This window comes from Hypanus sabinus, chromosome 16 (assembly GCF_030144855.1).
Source record: "Hypanus sabinus isolate sHypSab1 chromosome 16, sHypSab1.hap1, whole genome shotgun sequence".
NCBI lineage: Eukaryota > Metazoa > Chordata > Chondrichthyes > Myliobatiformes > Dasyatidae > Hypanus > Hypanus sabinus.
In genome coordinates, this window is record NC_082721.1 from 6,084,752 (window position 1) to 6,109,787 (window position 25,036).

The window sequence follows — 25,036 nt, forward strand, 5'->3', positions numbered from 1 at the left end:
CTAATCTTTTACTCTGTTATATTATCTTTGTCATTTGAGAGCTTATAAACAATGCCATCAATTTTTTTCTGTCTTTTGCAGTTTAATAGCTCTACTTGAGCTTATTTTCTACTTTTAGGGTTCCTTCTCTCTACCAACTTTATCCCTGCCTTTATCAAGGTTACTTTGCCTGTTTTTCCTTTATACCAAACAATCCTGGAATATTTAATTATTCCTCTTGGTTATTCCCCATTCTTGTACTTCTCTTGCCCCTTCTCTTCATCATCTCATCACCTCCCTCTGGTGCCCATCCTCCTCCTCTTTCTCCAATGGTCCACTCTCCTCCCCATTCAAATTCCATTGTCCTTCAAGATACTTATTTTGGTTGACAGTTTTCACCCATCACCTGCCAGCTTATACTCCTTCCCCCCCCTCCCCCCAACCTAATTTTGGCTGCTTCTCCTTTCCTTTCTAGTCCTGATGAAGAGTTTTGGCCCGAAGCATTAACCGTTTTTCCCCCCTCCACAAATGCTGTTTGGCTTGCTGAGTCCCTCCAGCATTTTGTTTGTTGTTTTGGACTTTGGATTCAGCATTTGCTGAATCTCTTGTTGATTATTTCACATCTATTTCTCTTTAATGGCTATACAATTATACATATTTATTTCAGAAAGACACTTAGATTGTATGTCCTTGTGGACAAGTTTGCTAAAACTGTTGGGCTGGTTTGAATGAAGTTGGCAGGGGGTGGGGGAAGTGCTATGAGGTCAGGTGATGGAGAGGTTGGTAGTTCTTCTGCATATTGCCTCTGAGGAAGGCTGGACAGCGGATGGGGCATAAATGCTGTCAACAGGATGGGTTGAAATGAGTTTTATGTGAGAAGTACTAAGAACAAAGGTGAAGAACTTGGAGCATGAAATGATGTGGCCTTTACCAAAATTTGGGTACTGTAAGGGCATTATCAGCTGCTTGATGTTATGTCATTTAGATGTTTCAAGAGAGGTAGGGAGGTGGGGAGTGGCAGTGTAAAACATGGATAATATCACAACAGCAAGAAAGGAGGACTGAAAGATCTTTCCATACTATAATTCTATGTAGTAAGATCTTGAAGCTAACTTTATCAGAATGTATTTTCAGGCTCTTTTTGACATTGTTAGATCTAACATTATTAACAGTTGTTCCAAGCTAACTTTGGAACATGGCAGGAAAGAAGAATTTCTATAAATTAGTTATAAAAATGAACATTAATCAAATTCTTGTCTGAGTAGAGATCCACCCAAATTTGGCAGATATTGGCTTTTAGAACTGGTCAGTTCCAATGTAAGAATTGAATTATTTAATTTCTTTCTCCTCAGACATTACCTGATTTACTGGATATTTCCATTTGGTGAGGCTAGGGTCTCAGAAGTGGCTTTGAACTAAATTTCAAAGTCTTTCCATGTCACTTTCTGTGATTTTTTTTTTCCTTTGTAGCAGCACCAGTCAGACTACTAACCAAACAGTGAAATCATCTTTGCAATCATGGCTTCACCTGTCAACAAGAGATTCTTTTGGTGCTATCCATCCCCTGTAACTGAAAACTAACTGATTTTCCCACTTCCTGGTTCTAGTGATAAGTCTTCCCTAAGTCCATCATCCCTACTGCAGCACAGGCCACCAACTGTAGCTCAACAGAGCCCTCAGTCCTTGGCCGTAGCTTGATCAGCCATGTGGCTTCCGCTTTCACCACACTGCTTCATACAACATTTAGGCAAAGATCCCTCCTCTACTAGGGATGATGTCTTTAAAGCTTAAGCAGGTATTTCTGCATTTTACAGGATGTGATTTCTAGCCTCATGCCCAACCCATTTTATTTTGTGGTCTTCTACTTGAAACATGAACTTTTCCTCTCCAAGGATGCTGTGTGACCTGTTGGGAGTTTACAGCATTTTCTGGTTTTATTTTATTTTTAAATTTACATCATCTGTGTATTTTTGTACAGCTGTGCTTTGCTTTTGATATATTAACAAGATTAAGCTAACTGTAATTTTTTTTTAAAAATGAGATATTAGCATTATTTTTTATATAGTAAAAGATATGCTGGCTGGAAAATGTCCTATTATTTAACGGTACACTGCTGGAGATTGATTTGTAATTATGCCAATTTTTGAAAGGGTTATAGATACGTGGCTGTGTATTATTGTATATACGTTAGCCTTATGCACTACTGAGCTGATTATTTTCCTCTATTCTCTGTACCTTCCATGCTGCCAATTCCAAACTGATCTTTAATTTCCTTTCTGTATGCTACCATCTTCCTCTTTCAATCACTTGCTTTCCACTTTCTCTTTGAAGGAGGGACCTGGTGAATGGCTGACTCTTGATTCAGAGGTCATAATGACAGATAATGAAATTTGTGGAACAAAAGACCCAACATTTCACAGGATTTTGTTGGACACTCGATTTGAATTACCACTCGGTAAGTTTAAACTTTGCTTCAAGTTCCTAGTCTCATTGGAGGTGATTTCTAATTGTCAAAAGTGTTGTTTGCTTATCAAACTTATCCCTCAAGAACGCTCTCGTTAACCCTTTTACCCTCTGTATGTAGAATTAATAATTATTAATGATTCTTGCCTTGACACCCATCCATTGTTTACTTTAGATTAATGTTTAACTGCCATTCATTCTTTGGGGCACTCCTCCGATTTTGTGGATGTTTGCAAAGAAAAAAACTTCAGCATGTATATTGTGTACATTTCTTGGCCATTAAATGTACCTTTTGAAACCTATTGAATGAATCAGATGCTCAGTGTTGCTCCCTCCTTTAATTTCTCCTTTGAATATTTGTATTCCATGTAATTTCCTTCACTGAAATGAAATTGCCCTGTGTGTTGTATTTCTTAGTATCTTTGTAGTAACTCTCCTTGAAACTGGTGGTATATATTTTCAGGCTTTTGCGTCTGATGCCCAATAGCTGAGAGGGAGAGGGGAGAATGTCTGGGGTGGGTAGAGTCCTTTATGTTGACTGCTTTACTGGGTAAGTGAGAATTATAGGAAGTGTCTGGAGAGAAGGCTGTTTTCTGTGAAATTCTGAGCTGTGTTCACAAATTTCTGCAGTTTCTTGCAGTCTTGGGCACAGCAGTTGCCATACCAAGCTGTGATATATTTGGATAGGGTGCTCTCTGTGATACATCTATAAAAGTTGACTAAGGTCAAAGGCAACCTGCAAAATTTCTTAAGCCTCCTGAGGAAGTAGAGGCATTGGTGTCCTTGGTGCTTGTGGTTCGTCCAGGACAGTCTGTTGGTGTGATGTTTATAGAAACTTTGGCCACAGTATTATTGATGTAATGAGGAATGCATGCACTGCTCCCCTTCCTAAAGTCAGTAAGCAGTAGCCCTTGCTATTCGGGTTAATTTTCTGAAAGGGTTCATTTAAGACAAATAGTTGACATAGTGTAGACTTCAAACTGTTAATTTTGAGACACTTTTTTTTTAGAAGAAATGGGGAAGGGAGGGAATGCTTCTGTTCAATATTCTCACTGTATTAAGTTTCACGAATGGGTATCTTGATGCTGTAAGAGAACCCTGCTGATAAGGGTTTGCACAGCTTGGTGAAAACCACATTCATTTTCATTTTGGATGGAGATGATCTTGCACTTAATATTAATTTGGACATGTTTCAGTTATTTTTGATTAATTTAAAATAAATATTCACATTTGTGAATTTAGTAATGGAGTCCAGTTTGTGAAGCCCATTTTTCACAAATATGATTATGTGACATAATTTTGTTGTTAATAAGTTGATTTGTAAGCAATGAAACATTTCATGGAATAGCAAATACAGCAAAGTGCAAATGTTCTGTTCAATTTGATGTACTCAGATCATACAAAGTAATCAACCTACTAACTCCTAAAACTAACAGCAGCAATAAAATGTATAAAATGCAAAATACCAGAATGAAAATGCCTTAAAATCTAAGGCTACGTCCACACTACACCAGATAAATCCATACCCAAAGCTTTTTCTCTTCGTTCTGATCCTCCGTCCACACTAAAACAGTGTTTTAGTCCACCGAAAACGGAGCTTTTCTAAAATGCTCTCCAGGGTGTGTAATTTTGAAAACGCCAGATTGGCTGGAGTAGTGTGGACAGGGTAACCGGAGAAATCTAAAAATGCTGTCATGATGTACCAGAACAGATGCTGGTGGCAGCACGCAATTTCATTGTTTTCTTGAACGCAAGCTAACAATTTCAGAACAGATGGCAACGAGATTGAAGCCAGAATGTACTCACCAAATACTTTGACTCTTAACTTACTGAATAAATAAGTATACTCATTTTGCCCTGTTTTCTGTCCTTGCTCGTACGAAGGTGGTTTACCTAGTTATGCAAGTACTTCTCTGACAATAGATGTGTAACAGCCTAATGTAACATTGTATGGAAATACAAGACAATACTGATGCAGACATGTTTTATACATTTAACAAGGGGCTTTATTAATGCAACAGGGTTAGTCAGTTTTTCAATGTTTGTCGTCAGCTGGGTCATACTGTCCTTGAACTCCCTGTCAGTTGCCTCCATATGCTTCAGTATGTGTTTTCTTTTCAGTTTTAAGTCCTCCTGCGCGAGACCCATCAGCTGTCTGTGGGTTAAGTTTTTCTAGTCTGTACCTGAACAAACGCGCACCAACTCTTTCACGGCGAGATTCGACACCAAGCATGTCACTTGTTTTCGGTAGATGTGTCCTGCGCATTATGAGGAGATTCGCCGAAATCTCCATTTCAACGTGGACAGAGATATTTTCAAAAATACTTGGTGTGGACGCCTATTGTTTTTACGCGAAACCGGCGTTTTCAAAATTATCCGGTCTAGTGTGGACGTAGCCTAAACGTGCATGTATTCATCACAGCTCTACTGGCAAAACACTTCAGAGTAACAGTTAATGATGTGCTAATGAACTGACAGGGAAATTCATGAGAAAGACAAAATTTTCTTTCACAGGCGAAGTGCAGTTCTGAGAATTCAAAACACTACAATATCTGAGACCCTTTCATTGGTTGATGTTGACCATGGATGTTGCATCCCAGCTGATTACTTTTGATATGCAAGCTGGGACAGCACAATATAGAGAGCAAGCAGTTGCCCATGCTGTAGCCCCCCCCGCCCCCCCAGTCCATGCAGCTGATGAGTCCTAAAGAACAGAGGAGAGCGATACAATTTAGCACCAGCAGCATTGCAGGAGTTGCCAGTCAGCATGAACTCATTGCAGGACTGCCTTAGGGACTCCAGCTCTGGATTTTTCCTTTGGCTTTACTCCCAAACCCTTCTCCGTGAGTGGGCATAGTCACAAGGCAGCAGAGGTTAGAGATTAGAGTTTTCCCTCTAGATGAGCTGTCAACCAGGCTGAGAAGCCCCACCTGCCCAAAGTGACTGGTTTTAAGGTGCCAGTAACCTTTACTTGTCCCTTGTCCTTTTAGTAGAGATGCTTCTGCCGGGCTTAGTAGCTAAACCACACATAAAGGTTGGAAGCTGGACTTGGTTGTCTGAGGCTGTTTGAGATGCACGTTATTGGGAGCTTGCCCCCATTACCCCCCCCCCAGCTATAACAATCTTAAAGAACCTATGATATCTACAATGCAAGCTATTACATTAATGCACAATTATACTAGGAATATTATGTAATGATAGAGATTTAGCCACACCTGTCAGATGCACAAAATAGATAAAATTGTGCATCAGATTTGGACTTTTCAAAACATAATCACACAAATTGTTTGTGTTGTGAAGTTACTTTATTTTATTATATAGATGTTTTGAAGTTGAGTTGTTACTTTCAATAAAATCCTTCTTTTATTGCAGATATCCCAGAAGAAGAAGCACGGTACTGGGCCAAAAAATTGGAACAGCTGAATGCGATGAGAGATCACGATGATGTAAGTGTTAAAAGCAGTGATTTTTGTTTTGTATTTGCAGGTGCAATTAATATTAATTTAGAAAATTTGAATCATTTTAAATTTTAGATGCTCCCCTTTGTAAAATTCAGCCCTGGGAGTCAGGGAGAACAGGATTAAATCTTTGCATTCAGTAGTGTTCACTTCAAGTCAAATCAAGTCACTTTTTATTGTCATTTCGGACATAACTACTGGTACAGTACACAGTAAAAACGAGACAATGTTTTTCCGGACCATGGTGCTACATGAAACTGTAAAAAACTACACTGAACTACGTAAAAACAACAGAGAAAAAAACTACACTCGTCTACAGACCTACCCCGGACTGCATAAAGTGCACAAAACAGTGCAGGCATTACAATAAGTAAAATACAAGACAGTAAGCACAGTAGAAGGCAGTAAGTTGGTGTCAGTCCAGACTCAGGGTATTGAGGAGTCTGATGGCTTGGGGGAAGAAACTGTTACATAGCCTGATCGTGAGAGCCTGAATGCTTTGGTGCCTTGTCTCAGGTGGCAGGAGGGAGAAGAGTTTGTATGAGGGTGCGTGGGGTCCTTCATAATGTTATTTGCTTTGCGGATGCAGCGTGTAGTGTAAATGTCCGTAATGGCAGGAAGAGATACCCCAATGATCTTCTGAGCTGACCTCACTATCCACTGCAGGGTCTTGCAATCCAAGATGGTGCAATTTCCAAACCAGGCAGTGATGCAGCTGTTCAGGCTGCTCTCAATACAACCCCTGTAGAATGTGATGAGGATGGGGGTGGGAGATGGACTTTCCTCAGCCTTTGCAGAAAGTAGAGACGCTGCTGGGCTTTCTTTGCTATGGAGTTGGTGTTGAGGGACCAGGTGAGATTCTTCGTCAGGTGAACACCAAGAAATTTGGTACTCTTAATGATCTCTACCGAGGTGCCATCGATGTTCAGCGGGGAGTGGTTGTTCTCTGCGCTCCTGAAGTCAACAACCATCTTTGCTGACCCATGCTTTCCAGTCAGTTTCTGAGGGTTGATTGTGTTGAATGCTGAACTAAGTCTATGAACAGCATTTGAACGTATGTGTCTTTTTTGTCCAGGTGGGTTAGGGCCCATTGGAGGGTGATGGCAATGGCGTCATCTGTTGAGTGTTTGGGACAGTACGCAAGCTGCAGAGGGTCCAGTGAGGGGGGCAGCAGTGTCTTGATGTGCCTCATGACAAGCCTCTTGAAACACTTCATGATGGTGGGTGTGAGTGCAATGGGATGGTAGTCATTTAGGCAGGACACTGAAGACTTCTTTGGCATGGGGATGATGGTGGCGGCTTTGAAGCATGTTGGAACGGTGGCGCTGTTCAGAGAGATGTTGAAAATGTCAGTGAGAACATCTGCTAGCTGGTCTACACATCCTCTTAGCACTCTACCAGGATTATTGTCTGGTCCAGTAGCCTTCCATGGGTTGACCCTATACAGGGTTTTTCTCACATCGGCCACGGTGAGACACAGCAACTGGTCATTTGGAGGAGGAGTGGACTTCCTCACTGCCATGTCATTTTCTGCCTCAAAACGAGCTGCACAGTCAGGTGATGTCCTGTAGTTGGTATCATCTTGGCAATCCAAGCTCTTGCTTGGAGTATAATATTTTGGTGTTCTATTACAAAGTCATTATGGCACGCAGGGAAGTTTGGTCTTACTATTAAAACAGTAAATTGAACAACAACATCTGTAATTAGCATGTGCATTGAAATACTGAGGTTTGTAGACTTGCTAAGGATTGTGCTTATCCATAGGAAACATATTGACAGATTTTCACTAATGGATTTATTGTTGAAATTTGTGAAATGGTTGGAGGTTACTTGTCCACCGAAGACTCCAAAATATTTTATGTCTGATGCATTCTGTTTTACATGAATTTTCAACCATTGTGGGAAGTAATATTTGTTATCTAATAACAATCTAAGTGTGAGATTTCATTCCTTCATAATTAAGTTTCTTAAGTCTTTAGTGCAGGCTCTTTCTTTCTGTATTCTAATACAATCTATTTTCCCCAGTCTTAAATTGTTTGAGGTATGCAAGATAAGAAGTATAAATCAAGTAGATCACCAGACACATTTTTTCCTCCAGGGTGAGAATGGCAAATTTTAAGGTGATTGGAGGAAGTACAGTGGAGTAGTCAGACCTGCCAGGGATGGTGATGTAGACAAATGCATTAGGGGAATTTATAAAATTCTTAGATGGGCGCATGAATGATAGGAAAGTGGAGGGCTTTGTGGGAGGGAAGGGTGTTCTAATGGAAAATAACTGGTTCTTTGAGTCTCAACAGTAGAGGCCGGGACACACACAGTTTTAATAATAAGGAATTTATTTACAAGGGGAAGTTGGGTCAACACAAGCAACTACAATATTCTACCAAAAAAAATGCTTAGGGTTAACACGTGTGGGGACGGTCGGGTTGACTGTACAATACACAGAAAACGGTGTGGGGACGGTACAGTTAAACATACAAAGAACAAGGGAAAAGCACTACGACAGCTATCCCCCTTGACCTTGGATTGCTGTGGCTCCCTCACCAGGACAAACGATAAACCTTCCCAAACATAAATCAATGCATTTATCTTCAATGAGGTGGTCTGTAAGGGAGGGTGAGCCAGGCACATGTCTCACCTTTTATAGCATGGGGCTAGGCGAGATAATCCAATTATCTTTAATTTAGGTGTGCATTGATTAGTTGGCAGGGACCAAGTGTTGATTGGCATGTGGTGTGTCCTCTGACCAGCCAGGTGTCAGTGCGTCTGTCACGTGGCCGGTATCTCTGGATACAAAGGGTTAAATTAGTCTTGGATTAGGTTAAAAGATCGGTGCAGCATTGTGGGCCAAAAGGACTGTTCTGTGGTGTTCTATTATAAATCCCGTTTCCAGGTTTATATAAGTACTTCTGGCTCAGCCTCAGTTTCATCTCTTCCAATGTGATTGTGCGAGCAGCCTACCTGTGTCTGGTCTTGTCAACAGATGATATAAATGCCCTTTAGAGGTGTCATTGTTGGAAATGTATTATGTAGTGTAAGAACAAAGTATGGTGGATATTGGAAATCTGAAAGGTTGAAAATATTCAGTAGTTCAGGCATAATCTGCATAGGGAAAGTTCTGTTCTAATGAATGGTCATCAACCCAAAATATTTCTCCATAGATGCTAGTTGACCTGTTGAGTCTTTCAGAACTGGCTGCTGCTTGAAGAATTAGGTAAAGTCTGTGTCCAAAAGACTTGAGAACAGAATTGGGCCACTTGGCTGATTTATTATCCTTCTCTACCCCATTCTCTTTCCTTCTCCCCATAACCTTTGACGCCCTGACTAATCAAGAACCTTTCAACTTCTGATTTAAATATAACCGGTGATTTGGCCTTCACAGCTGTCTGTAACAATGAATTCCACAGATTCACCACCCACTGGTAAATAAATACTTCCTCATCTGTTCTAAATGGCTTCTGTGCTCTGAATCCTGCAAAAAATAGCATAGCAACAATAAGAGGAGACTAACAATATTTTCTTTATAAACTCTGACTAGTAATTGTGTTAATGTCATTATTGGAAACTGATGTTGTCAATACAAACACTTTGCCTCAGATTTAAAAACTGAACTATATTGCTTGTATAGAGTTCAAACTATTACAGCTGTGAGACATCTAATATAATGGTACTACTTTGTTTCACATAGTATACATTCCAAGAGGAGGAGGAGAGGCCTTTACCTGTCCCTGGCTCCCAATGTTGTAAGTACAACCAAATAAAAGTAAATGGTATTTGAGTCTAATTATTATGCTAGAACTCAGTTGTTAACTTCTGAAATTGCTATAGGAGGCAGTTGACTGTATTACTATAGTGACTGATGAATATAGCTATGTTTCGCTATCTTGTTCTAATCAAAAATAAAGAAAAAACATTTAGTTTAAGCTAATTGCCTAAATATTATTACTTAATGCTGTCATATATGGCTTTGGTTTTACAGGGGTTAGAAATATGACTTAATATTATCACCACTTTTGAGGAATAAGATTACATCTGTTGTTATGTTAAGACTAAATCAGTGGTTGAATGGACAATCTAATGGTCTCAGTTACACCCTTGTACCAGCCCAGCTGATTGTTCATCTTTTCAGATACTACCTAGCCAATCCCTTAGTTATTGTGTCAAATTCTGCTTCATTTGTTTCAATAAATTATAAATTAGTGCCAAGTAGCATGAAGACCATGCGAGCATTAATATGACAAAAGATTTGTTCTGCTGATGACAAGCTGGTAGTCCACCTACACTTTAGCAATTAATATACTGCAGTTGCAAATACAGTAGGTTTAAATTAATGTCAGGTACAGTCACATGTTTACATTATTTATAAACAGTAATTGTTTTCAGAATTCGCTTTGGGGGAACAATTGTTTTTTTTTGAATAAGATTATTTTTATTGAGAAATAATTTGTGCCACAGTTTGTGCAATTAAATGTTGTAATGTAGTGCAGTTATTTTTTCCTCTACTTCATTTAAAACTATGGTCTTGAGGAGTTAAAAACAAGCATTATCAATTAGGAGCAAGAGCATGTCTTTCAGCCCTTCAAGTCTGCTCTTCCATTTATTAAGATTTTGGCTGATCTGACTGTAACCTCACTTCCACATTCCTGCCTACCTTAAGCGGCAAAATTGATCCAAAATCAAAACAAACAATTGCCGACAGACTGAGACCCCATGGAGTTGTTATACTTGCATGACACGCCCATGGCTCCAATGATTGCTCCAAAGAGTTGACTTCCCTATTCTGATCTTTTATTAGCAAGTGTACAGTTGAGGATTATCTCAGCAGTGAGCAAAGATATGATCTCTGTGGACAAACTGCAACAAATAAACATGAATACATAATTTGTTCCCTTCGCTTTTACCATGCACCCAGTAATGTGACTAATTATAATAAACTTAAGGGTGCAGCATAGAATACATAGCAAATAGAGAACAGATACATGGCTCCTACACTACCCATGTTTATTTTACCAGCCCACTGCTTGTTAAGAACTTGTCTCTGTCTTTTGAAAATGAGTCTGTCTTTTTAGAGAGTGATGATTGGATCTAGATCCTCACTCGAAAGAATTCCCTCTTTACCCACCCTGCAAAATCACTTAGGATCTTCTGTGTTCACTCTCCTCTCAATCTTGTAACTTCCTGCCCAAAGAATATTTCCTCGAGGTAATGTAAGAACAAAAGAAAAAATTAAATAGGAGCAGGAGTAGGCCATGAATCAATAAGATCATAGCTGATCTAGTTGTGGCCTCAGATCCACCTACCTGCCTTTTTCCCCATAAAACTTAATTCCCCTGATATGCAAAATATTAACTGTCTTAAATATATTTAATGAGGTAATCTGCTTCCATGGGCAGTGAACTCTCTGGGAAAGTCAGTTTCTCCTCATCTTCATCCTAAACCTATTTCCCCAAAACCAGAGGCCACGTCCCCTTGTTCTAGTCCCATCTACCAGCGGAATCAACCTTACTGCCTCTGTCTTGTCTATCACTTTCATTATTTTGTATGTTTCTATATGATCCCTTCTCATTCTTCTGAATTCCATTGAGTATAGTCTGTGGCAACTCAATGTCTCCTCATAGGCTAACCTTCTCATCTTCAGAATCTACCCAGTGAACCGCCTCTGCACTTTTTGCAAAGCCATTATATCTTTACAAAAACAAAGAGACCGTATCTGCATGCAGTACTTAAGGTGAAGCCTCACCAGTGCCCTAAAAGTTGCAGCATAACCTTTCTGCTCTTAAGTTCAATCCATCTAGTGATAAAGGCCAACTTTTTCATTTGCCGCCTTGATAATCAGTTGCATCTGCTAATTTCCAATTTGCCGGGAGTCCAGAAAATTTTTGGTAAATTATCAATAGCACATGTGCTATACTTTTCACTATTTCTTTCAGTAGTCTGGGAATAGGTGAGTTGTCTGCCTTTAGGCCCACTAATTTTCTCATCACTACTGCTTTGGTAACAGTGATTGTATCATAGTCCTCGCCTCCCATCACATTCTGATGTTCCTATTTGGCACATTAGATGGGTCTGCAGTCTCTCCTTTTAGATAATGTGATTTATATTTTTAATAATATCATGCATTCAGAATTGTGGAGATGTACAGCACAGTAACAGGACTTCCAGAATGGGCCTTTGCATAGTTTCCCACTTGTATTCCATTTGTCCTTTGTCCACTCAAGTTGTCACTAACCCTTTTATAGGCTCCTTGTCTCCTGTTAGTTTGTTATGGCACAGAACTTAAATAATTGGTTTACCATGTTCTGTGATGTTGATCTATATCATTTTTGATTTCTTGGATTCGAATCCTAGTTGGGAAATTATTGTCGTCTGCCACGGCTTGAAATTTAATTCTTGCTTCATAATCTGAACTGTGTGATTCTCCATTAAGTAGCAATTCTGGTGATGGTATCCAGAATTTCTCATGAGACCAAAAGTGAAGCATATTTTTGTAATAAGTGAAATTTGACAACATAACAAAATGATCAATTTGTACTTTGAACTAAGCCAGTGGTTCCCAAGTTTTTTTTACACCCTGGACTCTGGACCCTTATCATTAGCAGAGGGGTCTGTGGACCTCAGGCTATGAACCCCTCAACTAATCAAAATTGTGCTGTGCTTTTTTGAACTGTTATGAAATACAAAATGGCCAAAGGCAAAATTCTTTAGTGAAGAGGAAGAGTTTTGAGAAGAAGAGGCAGAGGGAAATGAAGGGCAAGGAAGGAAATTCAATAGCTTTGGGCCTCTAAGGCTGAACATGCAGTTGACAGCAGTGAGTAATTACATTTGTGGATGAACTGGAATTAGATCAGGGTAGAGATTTTAGAGGGTTGTTAATCCATTGGAACTTGCATAGAGGGAAAAATCTGCAGGGATTTGATAACGTGGGGGAGAATTTTTAAACCTGAAGTACTACTTAATTGGGAGTCAGTGCATGGACTTTGGTGACTGGAGTTAGCACATAGAGTTTTGGATGACTTTTCCATTAAGGAGAGGAGCATGATGGAGCCTAGCCTGGAACAGTCAATTTAGCAACAATAATATAATGCCCTGCTATTCTTCAATGGTATTCATCAGGCCATTATGGTGTAACATTGACTTGCATTGTATATCATAAATACCTCAGACACCTTGCATGTCCATATGTGTCATTGCAAATGCTCTTTGGTTGTTCTTTGTTTTCTTCCCCTCATTCCTACACGGGGTGCAGGTCTCCTCAAATTCTGAATCTGCAGGTGTCGAGGGGGAGTTGTTGGAGATTCACTGGTAAGCGGCTATGAGTCATATTGACTGCATTTGAATAGCAAGTGAAATGTGGTAATATAATAGCTTGCAGATTGGAACTTGACATTAGACAGACAGACGTACTTTATTGATCCTGAGGGAAATTGGGTTTCATTACAGTCGCACCAACCAAGAATAGTGTAGAAATATAGCAATATAAAACCATAAATAATTAAATAATAATAATAAGTAAATAATGCCAAGTGGAAATAAGTCCAGGACCAGCCTATTGGCTCAGGGTGTCTGACACTCCGAGGGAGGAGTTGTAAAGTTTGATGGCCACAGGCAGGAATGACTTCCTATGACGCTCAGTGTTGCATCTCGGTGGAATGAGTCTCTGGCTGAATGTACTCCTGTGCTTAACCAGTACATTATGGAGTGGATGGGAGACATTGTCCAAGATGGCATGCAACTTGGACAGCATCCTCTTTTCAGACACCACCGTCAGAGAGTCCAGTTCCACCCCCACAACATCACTGGCCTTATGAATGAGTTTGTTGATTCTGTTGGTGTCTGCTACCCTCAGCCTGTTGCCCCAGCACACAACAGCAAACATGATAGCACTGGCCACCACAGACTCGTAGAACATCCTCAGCATCGTCTGGCAGATGTTAAAGGACCTCAGTCTCCTCAGGAAGTAGAGACAGCTCTGACTTTTCTTGTAGACAGCCTCCGTGTTCTTTGACCAGTCCAGTTTATTGTCAATTCGTATCCCCAGGTATTTGTAATCCTTCACCATGTTCACACTGACCCCTTGGATGGAAACAGGGGTCACCGGTGCCTTAGCCCTCCTCAGGTCCACCACCAGCTCCTGAGTCTTCTTCACATTAAGCTGCAAACTTCTGAAGACAGCAAGACTCTGTGCAGTAGTTGAAGTAATCCACATTTAATTAGTAATTAATTAGTAATCCACATTTTGAATGGCTCTTTGCACAGACAACAGAAGTGGGTAGAGGATGATTCCTCAGAGCTAAATCCTTCTGAGAGAGCAGTGGCAGGATTCATGCTCAGCTCAGATACTTGCAATTCAGTGAGATGAGTTGGATCAATGGTTATTCATCTGGTGATTCATCCTCCACAAGGTATGAGTAGCACAAAGTGATGGAAGTAGCTGTTGCAAGAATTCTCCAAGCAACGCACAGTTGGATACAGATGGTGTACCCCAGGGGAGTCAGCTAATAAATTGACAAGTGCCAGAGAATGTGAGATTCACTGACCACATTTTCAAACATTCTGCTCATGCAGTGAGTGAAGAAGTCACAATTGAGAGTGAGTGATAGGAGGTGGCAATAATTGTTCCATGATTGAGGTGATCTCAGTGGAACATCAAATCTGTGACTGAAAGTTGGTCACAAAAAAACAGACTGACAGAAAAAAAGGGTGGCACAGTAGCGTAGTGGTTAGCACAACATTTTATACTACCAGTGATCCAGTTTGTTTCCCACCACTGTCTGTAAGGAGTTTTTGCGTTCTTCCCATGACTGTGGGTTTCCTCCTGGTGCTCGGGCTTCCTCCCCAGATCCAAAGACTGACTAGTTGGTAGGTTAATTGGTCACTTAATGATTAGGCTAAGGTTAAATAGAGGATTGTTAGGTGCTGCAGCTTGAAAAGCCAGAAGGGCCTACTCTGCCTTGCATCTCAATACAGAAATAAATACATCCACAAGGCTTGTGATTAGAATGTTGTAGTGATCTTCATGAAAGTCCTTTCCTTTGTGCTGTTCTGGGGTGATGCAATTGGACCAACAAAAGGACAGTGAAAGAAGGGGTCATGGGGGTGGGGGAGATTTGACAATGTTTCCATTCCTTAATCATTGTGACAAGATGAAATTGAAAATGTAAATTATTGAAGGTCAAGTTCAGTTTGTTACCGTTCTACTGTACATAGTATGTTGCCAAACAAAACAATGTTCCTCTGGACCAAGATGCCCTGCATGGTTCGTATAACACGTACATGCACATGTAAAGTAATATTACACCAAAGAACTTAATAATAAGGTGCATTTACAACACAAGTTTAAAGTAAGCACGACCAAGGTAACATGACTGTCGTCCTGTTGCACTCACCTCAAGATAAGCAAATACTTTGAGAGGCTGGTCAAGGACTACATACAGCATGCTACCACCCAAACTGGACCCCTTACAGTTCGCCTACCGACACAACCGATTGACAGATGATGCATGGCCACTACTCTACATACTGTCCTTGCACATCTGGAGAAGAAGGATGCTTATGTTCAGCATTCAACAGTAATCTTTGGTCTTGTCCACATTGAGACTCAATTTGTAGTGCCCAGACCATTCCACCGGCTTCTCTATACCTTCTCTCTGTATGCCATCCCATTGTCATTGTTGTGTCATCAGCAAGTTTGATGTTTTGGATTGAACTGGATGTGTATTACTGCTTCATGTTTCTAGTCAATCAATATATTAAATTCAGATTCACTTAACACATGTACATCAAAACATACAGTGAAATGTTTAGTTTGCGTTAACAACCTACAGATACGCTGGAGGCAGCTACGAATGTCGTACACGTTTTGGAGCCAACCTAGCATGCCTACAATAACCAGCAGAAAATACAAGCAGCAACAACACAACAGCAAAATGAGTTTCCTTTTGATTTACTTGCACGCAGATGAACACAGTCACACACTTCTCCAACCCTAGGACAGGCCTCCAGTGGACTTGCAGACTCGCAGGTATCAGGCTTCGCTGGTACACTTGCAGACATCTATACTTTAAGACAGGCAACCTGCTGTATTTAACTTGGCAAAAATGTGCTATCAATACATGGAGTCAACTGTCACAAAACTCATATCAGCTTTTCCACGTTGGAACTTTTTTAGTTAGTACGTATTTGGAGTATTTATTGAAGGCATTTCTGGTTACTGCTCTTTGGTAAACTGTATAAACTTTGGAGATAATACTGAAGAGGTTCACTGATATGTTGCCTGCATTAGAGTGTATTAGTTAAAAGGGGAATTTGGACAGTCTTGGGTTTGTTTTATCTGGAGCCTCTAAGGCTGAGGAGTGACTTAATTAGATAAAATAATGACAGGCATTGACAGGGTAAGTAGATACATGCTGCAAATTTTTTTTATTGGCGCGTTGAAGGTGCTCAGCATGCGCTGTTCGAGCAGGTGGTAGAAGCAGATACATTGGCATTGTTAGAGGCATCTGGACAGGTATAGGAGCAAGCATGGGACTGAGGGATATGGACCATGTACTGGCAGATGGGATTAGCTAAGATTGGCATGATGAACTGAAGAGTCTGTTGCTGTATGACATTACTGTACGTGTTATGCTTCACACTTGAGTGCTTCCATTTTGTGAATGTGTGCACTGTTTGGGCTAAAGAATCCAATCCATTTCTCCAGGCTTTTGTGTGAGAGAAAAAAAGATGAGGCCGATAATTGGATATCTTAAAGAGCAATTATTTGTCTTGAAATCATAAAGTACTCCAGCATGACTTGTAATGTGATTACCTACTTTTAACCTGGTTCAGAATTGACAAACATAGAAACATAGGAAATCTAAACACAATTTAGGCCCTCCGGCCCAAAATACTGTGCCGAACATACCTTAGAAATTACCTAGTGTTAACCATAGCCCTCTATTTTTCTAAACTCCGTGTACTTATCCAGGAGTCTCTTTAAAAGACCCTATCATATCCGCCTCCACTACTGTCACTGGCAGCCCATTCCACGCATTCGCCACTCTCTGCATTTAAAAGAAAAACAAACTTATCCTTGACATCTCCTTTGCACCTTAAAGCTGTGCCCTCTCATGTTAACTATTTCAGCCCTGTGGGGAAAAAAGCCTTTGACTATCCACACAATCAGTGCCCCTCATCATCTTGTACATCTCTGTTAAGTCACCTCTGGTCCTCCGTCGCTTCAAGGAGAAAAGGCCAAGTTCACTTAACCTATTCTCATAAGGCATGCTCCCCAATCCAGGCAACATCTTTGTAAATCTCCTCTGCACCCTTTCTATGGTTTCCACATCCTTCCTGTAGTGAGGTGACCAGAACTGAGCACAATACTCCAAGTGGGGTCTGACCAGAGCCCTATATAGCTGTAGCATTACCTCTTGGCTCTTAAATTCAATTCCATGATTGATGAAGGCCAATACACCGTACGCCTTCTTAACCACAGAGTCGACCTGTGCAACAGCATTGAGTGTCCTATGGACTTGGACCCCAAGATCCCTCTGATCCTCCACATTGCCAAGAGTCTTACCATTAATACTATATTCTGCCATCATATTTGATCTACCAAAATGAACCACCTCACATTTATCTGGGTTGAACTCCATCTGCCACTTCAGTCCAGTTTTGCATCCATCAATGTCCCGCTGTAACCTCTGACAGCCCTCCACACTATCCACAACACCTCCAACCTTAGTGTCATCAGCAAATTTATTAACCCATCCCTCCACTTCCTCATCTAGGCCATTTATAAAAATCATGAAGAGAGGGGGGGGGGGTCCCAGAACAGATCACTGAGGCACACTTCTAGTCACCGACCTCCATGCAGAATATGACCCGTCTACAACCACCACCTGTGGGCAGGCCAGTTCTGGATCCACAAAGCAAGGTCCCCTTGGATCCCATGCCTCCTTATTTCTCAATAAACCTTGCATGGGGTACCTTATCAAATACCTTGCTGAAATCTATATATATATATACTGCTTTACCTTCGTCAATGTGTTTAGTCACATCCTCAAAAAATTCAGTCAGCCTTGTAAGGCATGACCTGTCTTTGACAAAGCCATGCTGACTATTGCTAATCATATTATGCCTCTCCAAATGTTCATAAATCCTGCCTCTCAGAATCTTTTCCAACATCTTACCAGCTACTGAAGTAAAACTCATTGGTCTATAATTTTCTGGGCTATCTCTACTTCCTTTCTTGAATAAGGGAACAACATCTGAAACCCTCCCATCCTCTGGAACCTCTCCTGTCCCCATTGATGATGCAAAGATCATTGCCAGAGGCCCAGCAATCTCCTTCCTCACCTCCCACAGTAGCCTGGGGTACATCTTGTTTGTTCCTGGAGGCTTATCCAACTTGATGCTTTCAAAAAGCTCCAACACATCCTCTTTCTTAATGTCTGTATGCTCAAGCTTTTCAATCTGCTGTAAGTCATCCCTACAATCACCAAGATCCTTTTCTGTAGTGAATACTGAAGCAAAATATTCATTAAGTACCTCTGCTATCTCCTCCTGTTCCATACACACTTTTCCACTGTCACACTTCATTGGTCCTATTCGCTCATGTTTTATCCTTTTGCTCTTCACATACTTATAGAATACCTTGGGGTTTTCTTTAATCCTGTCCACCAATGCCTTCTCATGGCCCCTTCTGGCTCTCCTAATTTCATTCTTAAGCTCCTTCCAGCTAGCCTTATAATCTTCTAGATCTCTATCATTACCTAGTTTTTTAAATCTTTCATAAGCTTTTCTTTTTGACTATATTTCCAACAGCTTTTGTACACCATGGTTCCTGTACCCTGCCATCCTTTCTCTGTCCCATTGGAATGTACCTATGCAGCACACCACGCAAATATCCCCTGAACATTTGCCACATTTCTGCTGTACATTTCCCTGAGAACATGTGTCCCCAATTTATACTTCCAAGTTCCTGCCTGATAGCTTCATATTTTCCCTTACTCCGATTAAACGCTTTCCTAACTTTTCTGTTCCTATCATTCTCCAATGCTATGGTAAAGGAGATAGAATTGTGATCACTGTCTCCAAAATGCTCTCCCACTGAGAGACCTGACACCTGACCAGGCTCATTTCCAATATCAGATCAAGTACAGCCTCTCCTCTTGTAGGCTTATCTACATATTGTGTCAGGAAACTTTCCTGAACGCACTTAACAAACTCCATCCATCTGAACCCCTTGCTCTCCCACCTCGACAACCTTGTTACTGTTAGACCTTTCCAGAATCTGTCTCCCTATCTGCTCCTCAATGTCCCCGTTACTATATAGAAAAAAAAATCCAGTGGAGTTATTGACATCTTCCTGTTTCTAACTTCCACCCAGAGACTCTGTAGACTTCCTCCTTTTCTGCAGCCCTGACAGTCTATCCGATCTGCAGTGCCACGCCCTCACCTCTTTTGCCTCCCTCCCTGTCCTTTCTGAAACGTCTAAAGCCTGGCACTTTAAGTAGCCATTCCTGCCCCTGAGCCACCCAAATCTCTAATGGCCACAACATCATAGCTCCAAGTACTGATCCACATTATAAGTTCATCCACTTTGTTCATGATGTTTCTTGCATTAAAAAAGACACATCTCAAACCATCGATCTGAGCATATCCCTTCTCTATCACCTGCCTATCCTCCCTCTTGCACTATCTCTAAGCTTTCTATATTTGTGAGCTAACTGTCCCTTCCTCCATCTCTTCAGTTCAGTTCCACTCCCCAGCAATTCTAGTTTAAACTCTCCCCAGTAGCCTAAGCAAACCTCCTTGCCAGGATATTGGTCCCCCTTGGATTCAAGTGTAACCTGTCCTTTTTGTACAGGTCACGCCTGTCCCAAAAGAGGTCCCAGTGATTCAGAAATCTGAATCCCTGCCCCCTGCTCCAATCCCTCAGCCATGCATTTATCCTCCATCTCACTGTATTCCTATACTCACTGTCACGTGGCACAGGCAGTAATCCTGAGATTACTACCTTTTGAGGTCCTGCTTCTGAACTTCCTTCCTAACTCTCTGTAGTCTGCTTTCAGGACCTCCTCCCTTTTCCTACCCATGTTGTTCGTACCAATGTGTACTGCAACCTCTGGCTGTTCACCTTCCCACTTCAGGATATCGTGGACGCAATCAGAAACACCCTGGCACTTGGGAGGCAAATTACCATCCATGTTTCATTTCTGCATCCATAGAATTGCCTGTCTGAGCCCCTAATTATAGAGTGCCCTATTCCTGCTGCCTTCTTCCTTTCCCTACCCTCTTGAGACACAACCAGACTCTTTGCCAGAGGTGCGGCCACTGTTGCTTCCTCCAGGCAGCCCCCCCCCCCCCCCAACAGTACTCAAACTGGAGTACTTATTGTTAAGGAGGACAGCCACAGGGGTACTCTCTAGTATCTGACACTTGCCCTTCCCTCTCCTGACTGTTACACACTTCTCTGTCTCCCAAGTCCCTGGTGTGACTACTTGCCTATAGCTCCTCTCTATCACCTTCTCACTTTCCCTGACCAGACGAAGGTTATCGAACTGCATCTCCAGTTCTGTAACCTGAACCCTAAAGAGCTGCAGCTTGGCACACCTGCTGCAGATGTGACCATCCAGGAGGTTGGGAGTCTCCTGGACGTCCCACATCTGACACCCAGTACAGAACAGTGGCCTCACAGACATACTTTCTGTTTCTATTCCTCAAAGGTAACTTACCTTGCCTTGACCCATCATCGCCAAAGCCCTACCACTCTGCCTCCGATCACTCCCTCAATGACTGCTCTGCTAGGCAGTGTTTCCTTTCTATGTCTGAACTTTTCCTGCTATCTAACTCACAATTGGTGCTCCAGTTGTAGCCGCTGATAGGCCATATACAATGGGCAAACTACCTCCAAGCTCCCTTTTTTAAATAACCACTGCTGATCTGTGAGAAATAAGAATACAACATAAGACCTGTGATAACTAGAATGGATTAGCTAAATGCACTTTGTTTAGAATTGCCAGCGGGAGAGAGAGGAAGAGATCCCATTTATCTCATCAGTTTCTTGCAAATTTTGTTTATTCAGCCAGTACTCCAATCATTGGAATGCAGTGAAGTTTTTAAAACTGTTAGTGTTACGGCAAAATTTTAATAATTCTACACTAAAGTGAACCTGGATAAAACACATTTATTGGAGTCAAAATGTCTACGGCACCAGATACATTTTAACAAGAGAATCTACATAAAATCCTCTAAAGGATTACTGGTTGTGTATTTAAAAACGGAGAAGTTGTGCATTCCATGTTTGTTGCATTTCTGTAGACTGACATCAGTCCTGAAGTTTAGCTGTTGATGACAATGTGAAGTGAGCAATTCTGTTGCTAAACTTAATGGTCTTCATTTGTATCTTCTGCGTTGTACCTAGTGTCCTCTCCTTTGAGAACAAAATGTATGGCACCAGAACACCTTCACCAGTTCTCTTCTAGCTGTGTCGCACACCATCTTGTGTTAGAAATTATCTCTGGGTCTAAAATTGAATATTCCTACTCATCAAGACTTTGGGAGTACCAAGATCACATTGGTTTAAAAAGTTGGCTTTTCACAGGGAAATTAAAGATAGACAATAAATGCTAACTTTCTCCATAACACCCTCACCTTGAAAAATTAATTCATAAATCTTGCATAATTTTCGAATGAACCACCTTTGCTGTTTCCACAGGTAAACTGAGTTTCACTGAAACAGAATCTATTGTAGTTGCTAAGCTTGGGCCCTGCATTCCCTATCTAATCTATTCATTAGTCACAGAAATAAAAATGACTAAAATATTGGGTGAAATAGGCATATGAAGGAGTGCAGTCAAGCATAAGATGACTCATCTGGTTGCACTGGAAAACGGAAATGGTGAAGAAGATGTGGTGAACTGGTAGACAAAATAAAAATCAGCACTGACTACTCCATTGAGGTAAGTGGGTTTGGAGCAAAAGTCCTCAGATATTGACAGCTTGAGGTAAAAATGGAAAATGTGTGTGTAGAGACGGTCAGCATTTCAGGTCAAGGGCCACTCACAGGTCCTGCAGTGCTATAGGAGTAAAAAGGTTATTGCGAGCCAGACCAAGGGGAGGCACTGTCAGTTTGGTCCATGATAAATATTCAGTAACAAATTCATGGAGAACATAAAACTGCTGAGGTATAAGGAGACTTAGAACTTGCAGTGGGAAGAGGAGGGAAAATGGTGGTTAAAGACGAAAAAGGTGAATGGAGGAAACAGGAGTGTGGTCATTGGAAGATGTGAATTTGAGACTTTTGAAAATAAGTCACCATGAACAAAAGTGATGAACTGGGATAAGAGCTAAGACCCATATTATTGTGAAAATGAAATACTGAAGTCTTTACAGTGAATATTTTATTGGGATTAAAGAGGTCCCATTGTCTGAGTGGCCCTTTCAAGTCATTTTCCTTTTTTAAATTTGTAAAATATTGCCAACTATGTTGGTAAGAAATTTGAGGATGGAAAATTTGCCTCAATTTGCTTGTCTTTTTCTCTTGCCGTGTACTATTTTCTGCAGCCATGATTGGAAGAGCACAACATTGGTGAAATTCTAAGTGTTTTATGAGGGAAAACTGCATTCAAGGGATCTTTCAATGCAGCCTAGGTGGTTTTGTGCCTTGGTGAATGCACACACAGTCCTGAAAAAAAAACACAGCTCTGGAAAATTTTATTAAGGCAACTTTCTATAAAAGGAATAGTCTGCCATCTTCTCTGAACTATTATATTATGTAATATTTTAATACACCCACCAGAATGAATTTTGAAGCACTGCATCTGCATATTATAGAGGTATATGTTCCTGAAGCTTAGTAATAGAAGCTCATTTTTACTCCAATATCTAACATTTTGCTTCAGTGTTCCAATTTCCAGAGCATCACCAATATAAGGGAATATTGAGAAACAGTAGGTAATTCCCTGCATCAGCGTTGCAAGGTATAAATGTAACTTTAGAGACACAAGGAACTGTAGATGCTGGAATGTGAAGCAAAAAATAAACTGCTGGAAGAACTTGGCAGGTCAAGCAGCATCTGTGGAAGCAAAGGGATGGTCATCATTTTTGGGTCAAGACCCTTCTGAGTTCTTCCAGCAGCTTACAAATAGAAGCCTAACTGGGTTGCAAATGAACTATCTCCCTCAGTAATTACACTTTACTGAACTGTTCAATTTAACCACTCTGAGGATTGTATATTTAAAAAAATATTTGCAGAGTTCCTAAAACAAAACCTAGCAGAAGAATTTATTTTTGTTTGAGTGATGTCAGTTCAGGCACACCACTAGTTCCTAACAGTATTGATTAGTTTTTTTGTCATTATGATGTAGCTTTTCCTTTTTAATTATTTCCTATCCTTTATTGTCCCACAGGCAACTGGAGCTATTTCGGCTGGGGAGACCATCAAAGTATGTAGTTACTTGTTGCTTCTGGCTGATAATGTATCTATTATTAGAATGCAGATTCAGTCAAGTATAGATTATCATGTGCACTGAGTAGTTTTTAACAGGCCTGCAAGTTTTATGATACAGAATGAGGTTGATAGACCAAATTGTGATGAATAAGATTCAATTTTTTTCCTTCAAAACAAGATTTTCACTACATCCTTGGGGTAACAATAAGCATGCATCACAATAATTTGCCTATTGCAATGAAACTAAAACGAAAGCAACAGACTATCTGTTGGAATAACTCAGAAGGTCAAGCAGCATCTGTAGTGGGGAAAGGAATTATCAACACTTCAAGTTGAAAACCTGCCTCAGGACTGGTGATGAGTCCTGGTGCATGGTCTTGACCTGAAACCATGATTTCTTCTCCCTTCGCAGATGCTGCTTGACCTACTAAGTTACTTCAGCAGATTGTTTGTTGCTCCAGATTCCAGCATCTGCAGTCTCTTGTGTCTCTGAATATCTTAAAGAATAGACTTTAATATCTACATTGTCAATTAATAGCCAACATAAATTTTGATCATTTTTCCGATTAGTCAGTTATTTTCTAAACTGAAATTGATCGAGTTTTATAGGTTTATATATTTGTATTAAAATTTATACCTATTACAGTCTATATTAATATAGTTATGTGACATATAATTAAATTTGCTTTGATATATATGAAAGCAAAATATTGCAGATGTTGGAGATACTTGGGATAGATAGCATCTGTGGAGAGATAACGTTTCAGGTCAGTGACCTTCTGATGATTCATTTCAAAGATCATCTACCTCTGTCTACAGATGCTGCTTGACCTGTTGAGTATTTTCTATGTTTTATGTGTACAGAAAATTTGTAAGTAATTTTTTCTATGATCTTGCTCTGAAAATTTAAAATTCAATATTAAGATATTGAATGTTTTTAAAGAACCTATCATGTCCAGATAGAGACGACATGAGAGTAAATTACTTTGAGAATTTAGTTGCAATGATCCTTCAGGAAATATGTAAGTAATGTTCTGCAAGGATCAGTGTTGGCATTTTTGTGTTTTTTATGTAAGTATATTTATTTTTGAGATAATTAGTAAGTTGACTGATAATATAAACATTGGTAGCATTATGGAAGGTTGTCAGAGGATCCAACTGGTTATAGTCCATCTAGAAATTCAGACAGCTCAAATGGCAGATTGAGTTAAATTTGGGCAAGTGGAAGTCAAATGCAAGACAGTAAATGGCAGGATCTTTGCATGCACTGGTGTACAGAGGTATTGGAGTGCGACTCCCTGAAAGTAGCAATACAAATGGATAAAATGGTAAAGCATGCTTGTCTTCTTCAGTAAAAGAACTAAGTATAAAAACCAGGAAATCATGTTGGAGTTGTATACAACTGTATTTGGACCATATTTGGAGTGTTATGTGCAGTTCTGGTCAGCACATTACAGAAAGGATGCAGAATAAAGGATCCAGGAGAGATTCACCAGAATGTTGCCTGCAATATAGTGTTAGCTATTAAGAGAGGATTGACAAACACAGATTTTTTTTCTCTCTCCTCTGGGGCTGTGGAGGCTGAGGAGCAAACTGATGGAAGTATATAAAGTTGTGAGAGATTTGGATAGAATGGATAATCTTTTTCCCAGGATGCAAATGTCAAACCCCAAAAAGTGAGAGGGAGTGAAGTTTAAGT

General features: G+C 40.4%; 1 protein-coding gene across 1 annotated transcript in view; it reads left to right on the forward strand.

Moving 5' to 3' along the window:
- The window catches only part of unc13a (unc-13 homolog A (C. elegans)), a 299,553-nt gene that overhangs the window by 93,179 nt on the left and 181,338 nt on the right, over positions 1-25,036 (forward strand). The window contains exons 5-8 of the mRNA XM_059992392.1: positions 2,311-2,434; positions 5,815-5,888; positions 9,589-9,643; positions 23,297-23,332. Of these exons, the coding sequence (XP_059848375.1) occupies positions 2,311-2,434; positions 5,815-5,888; positions 9,589-9,643; positions 23,297-23,332 (289 nt within the window). The remainder of the gene's footprint in view (positions 1-2,310; positions 2,435-5,814; positions 5,889-9,588; positions 9,644-23,296; positions 23,333-25,036) is intronic.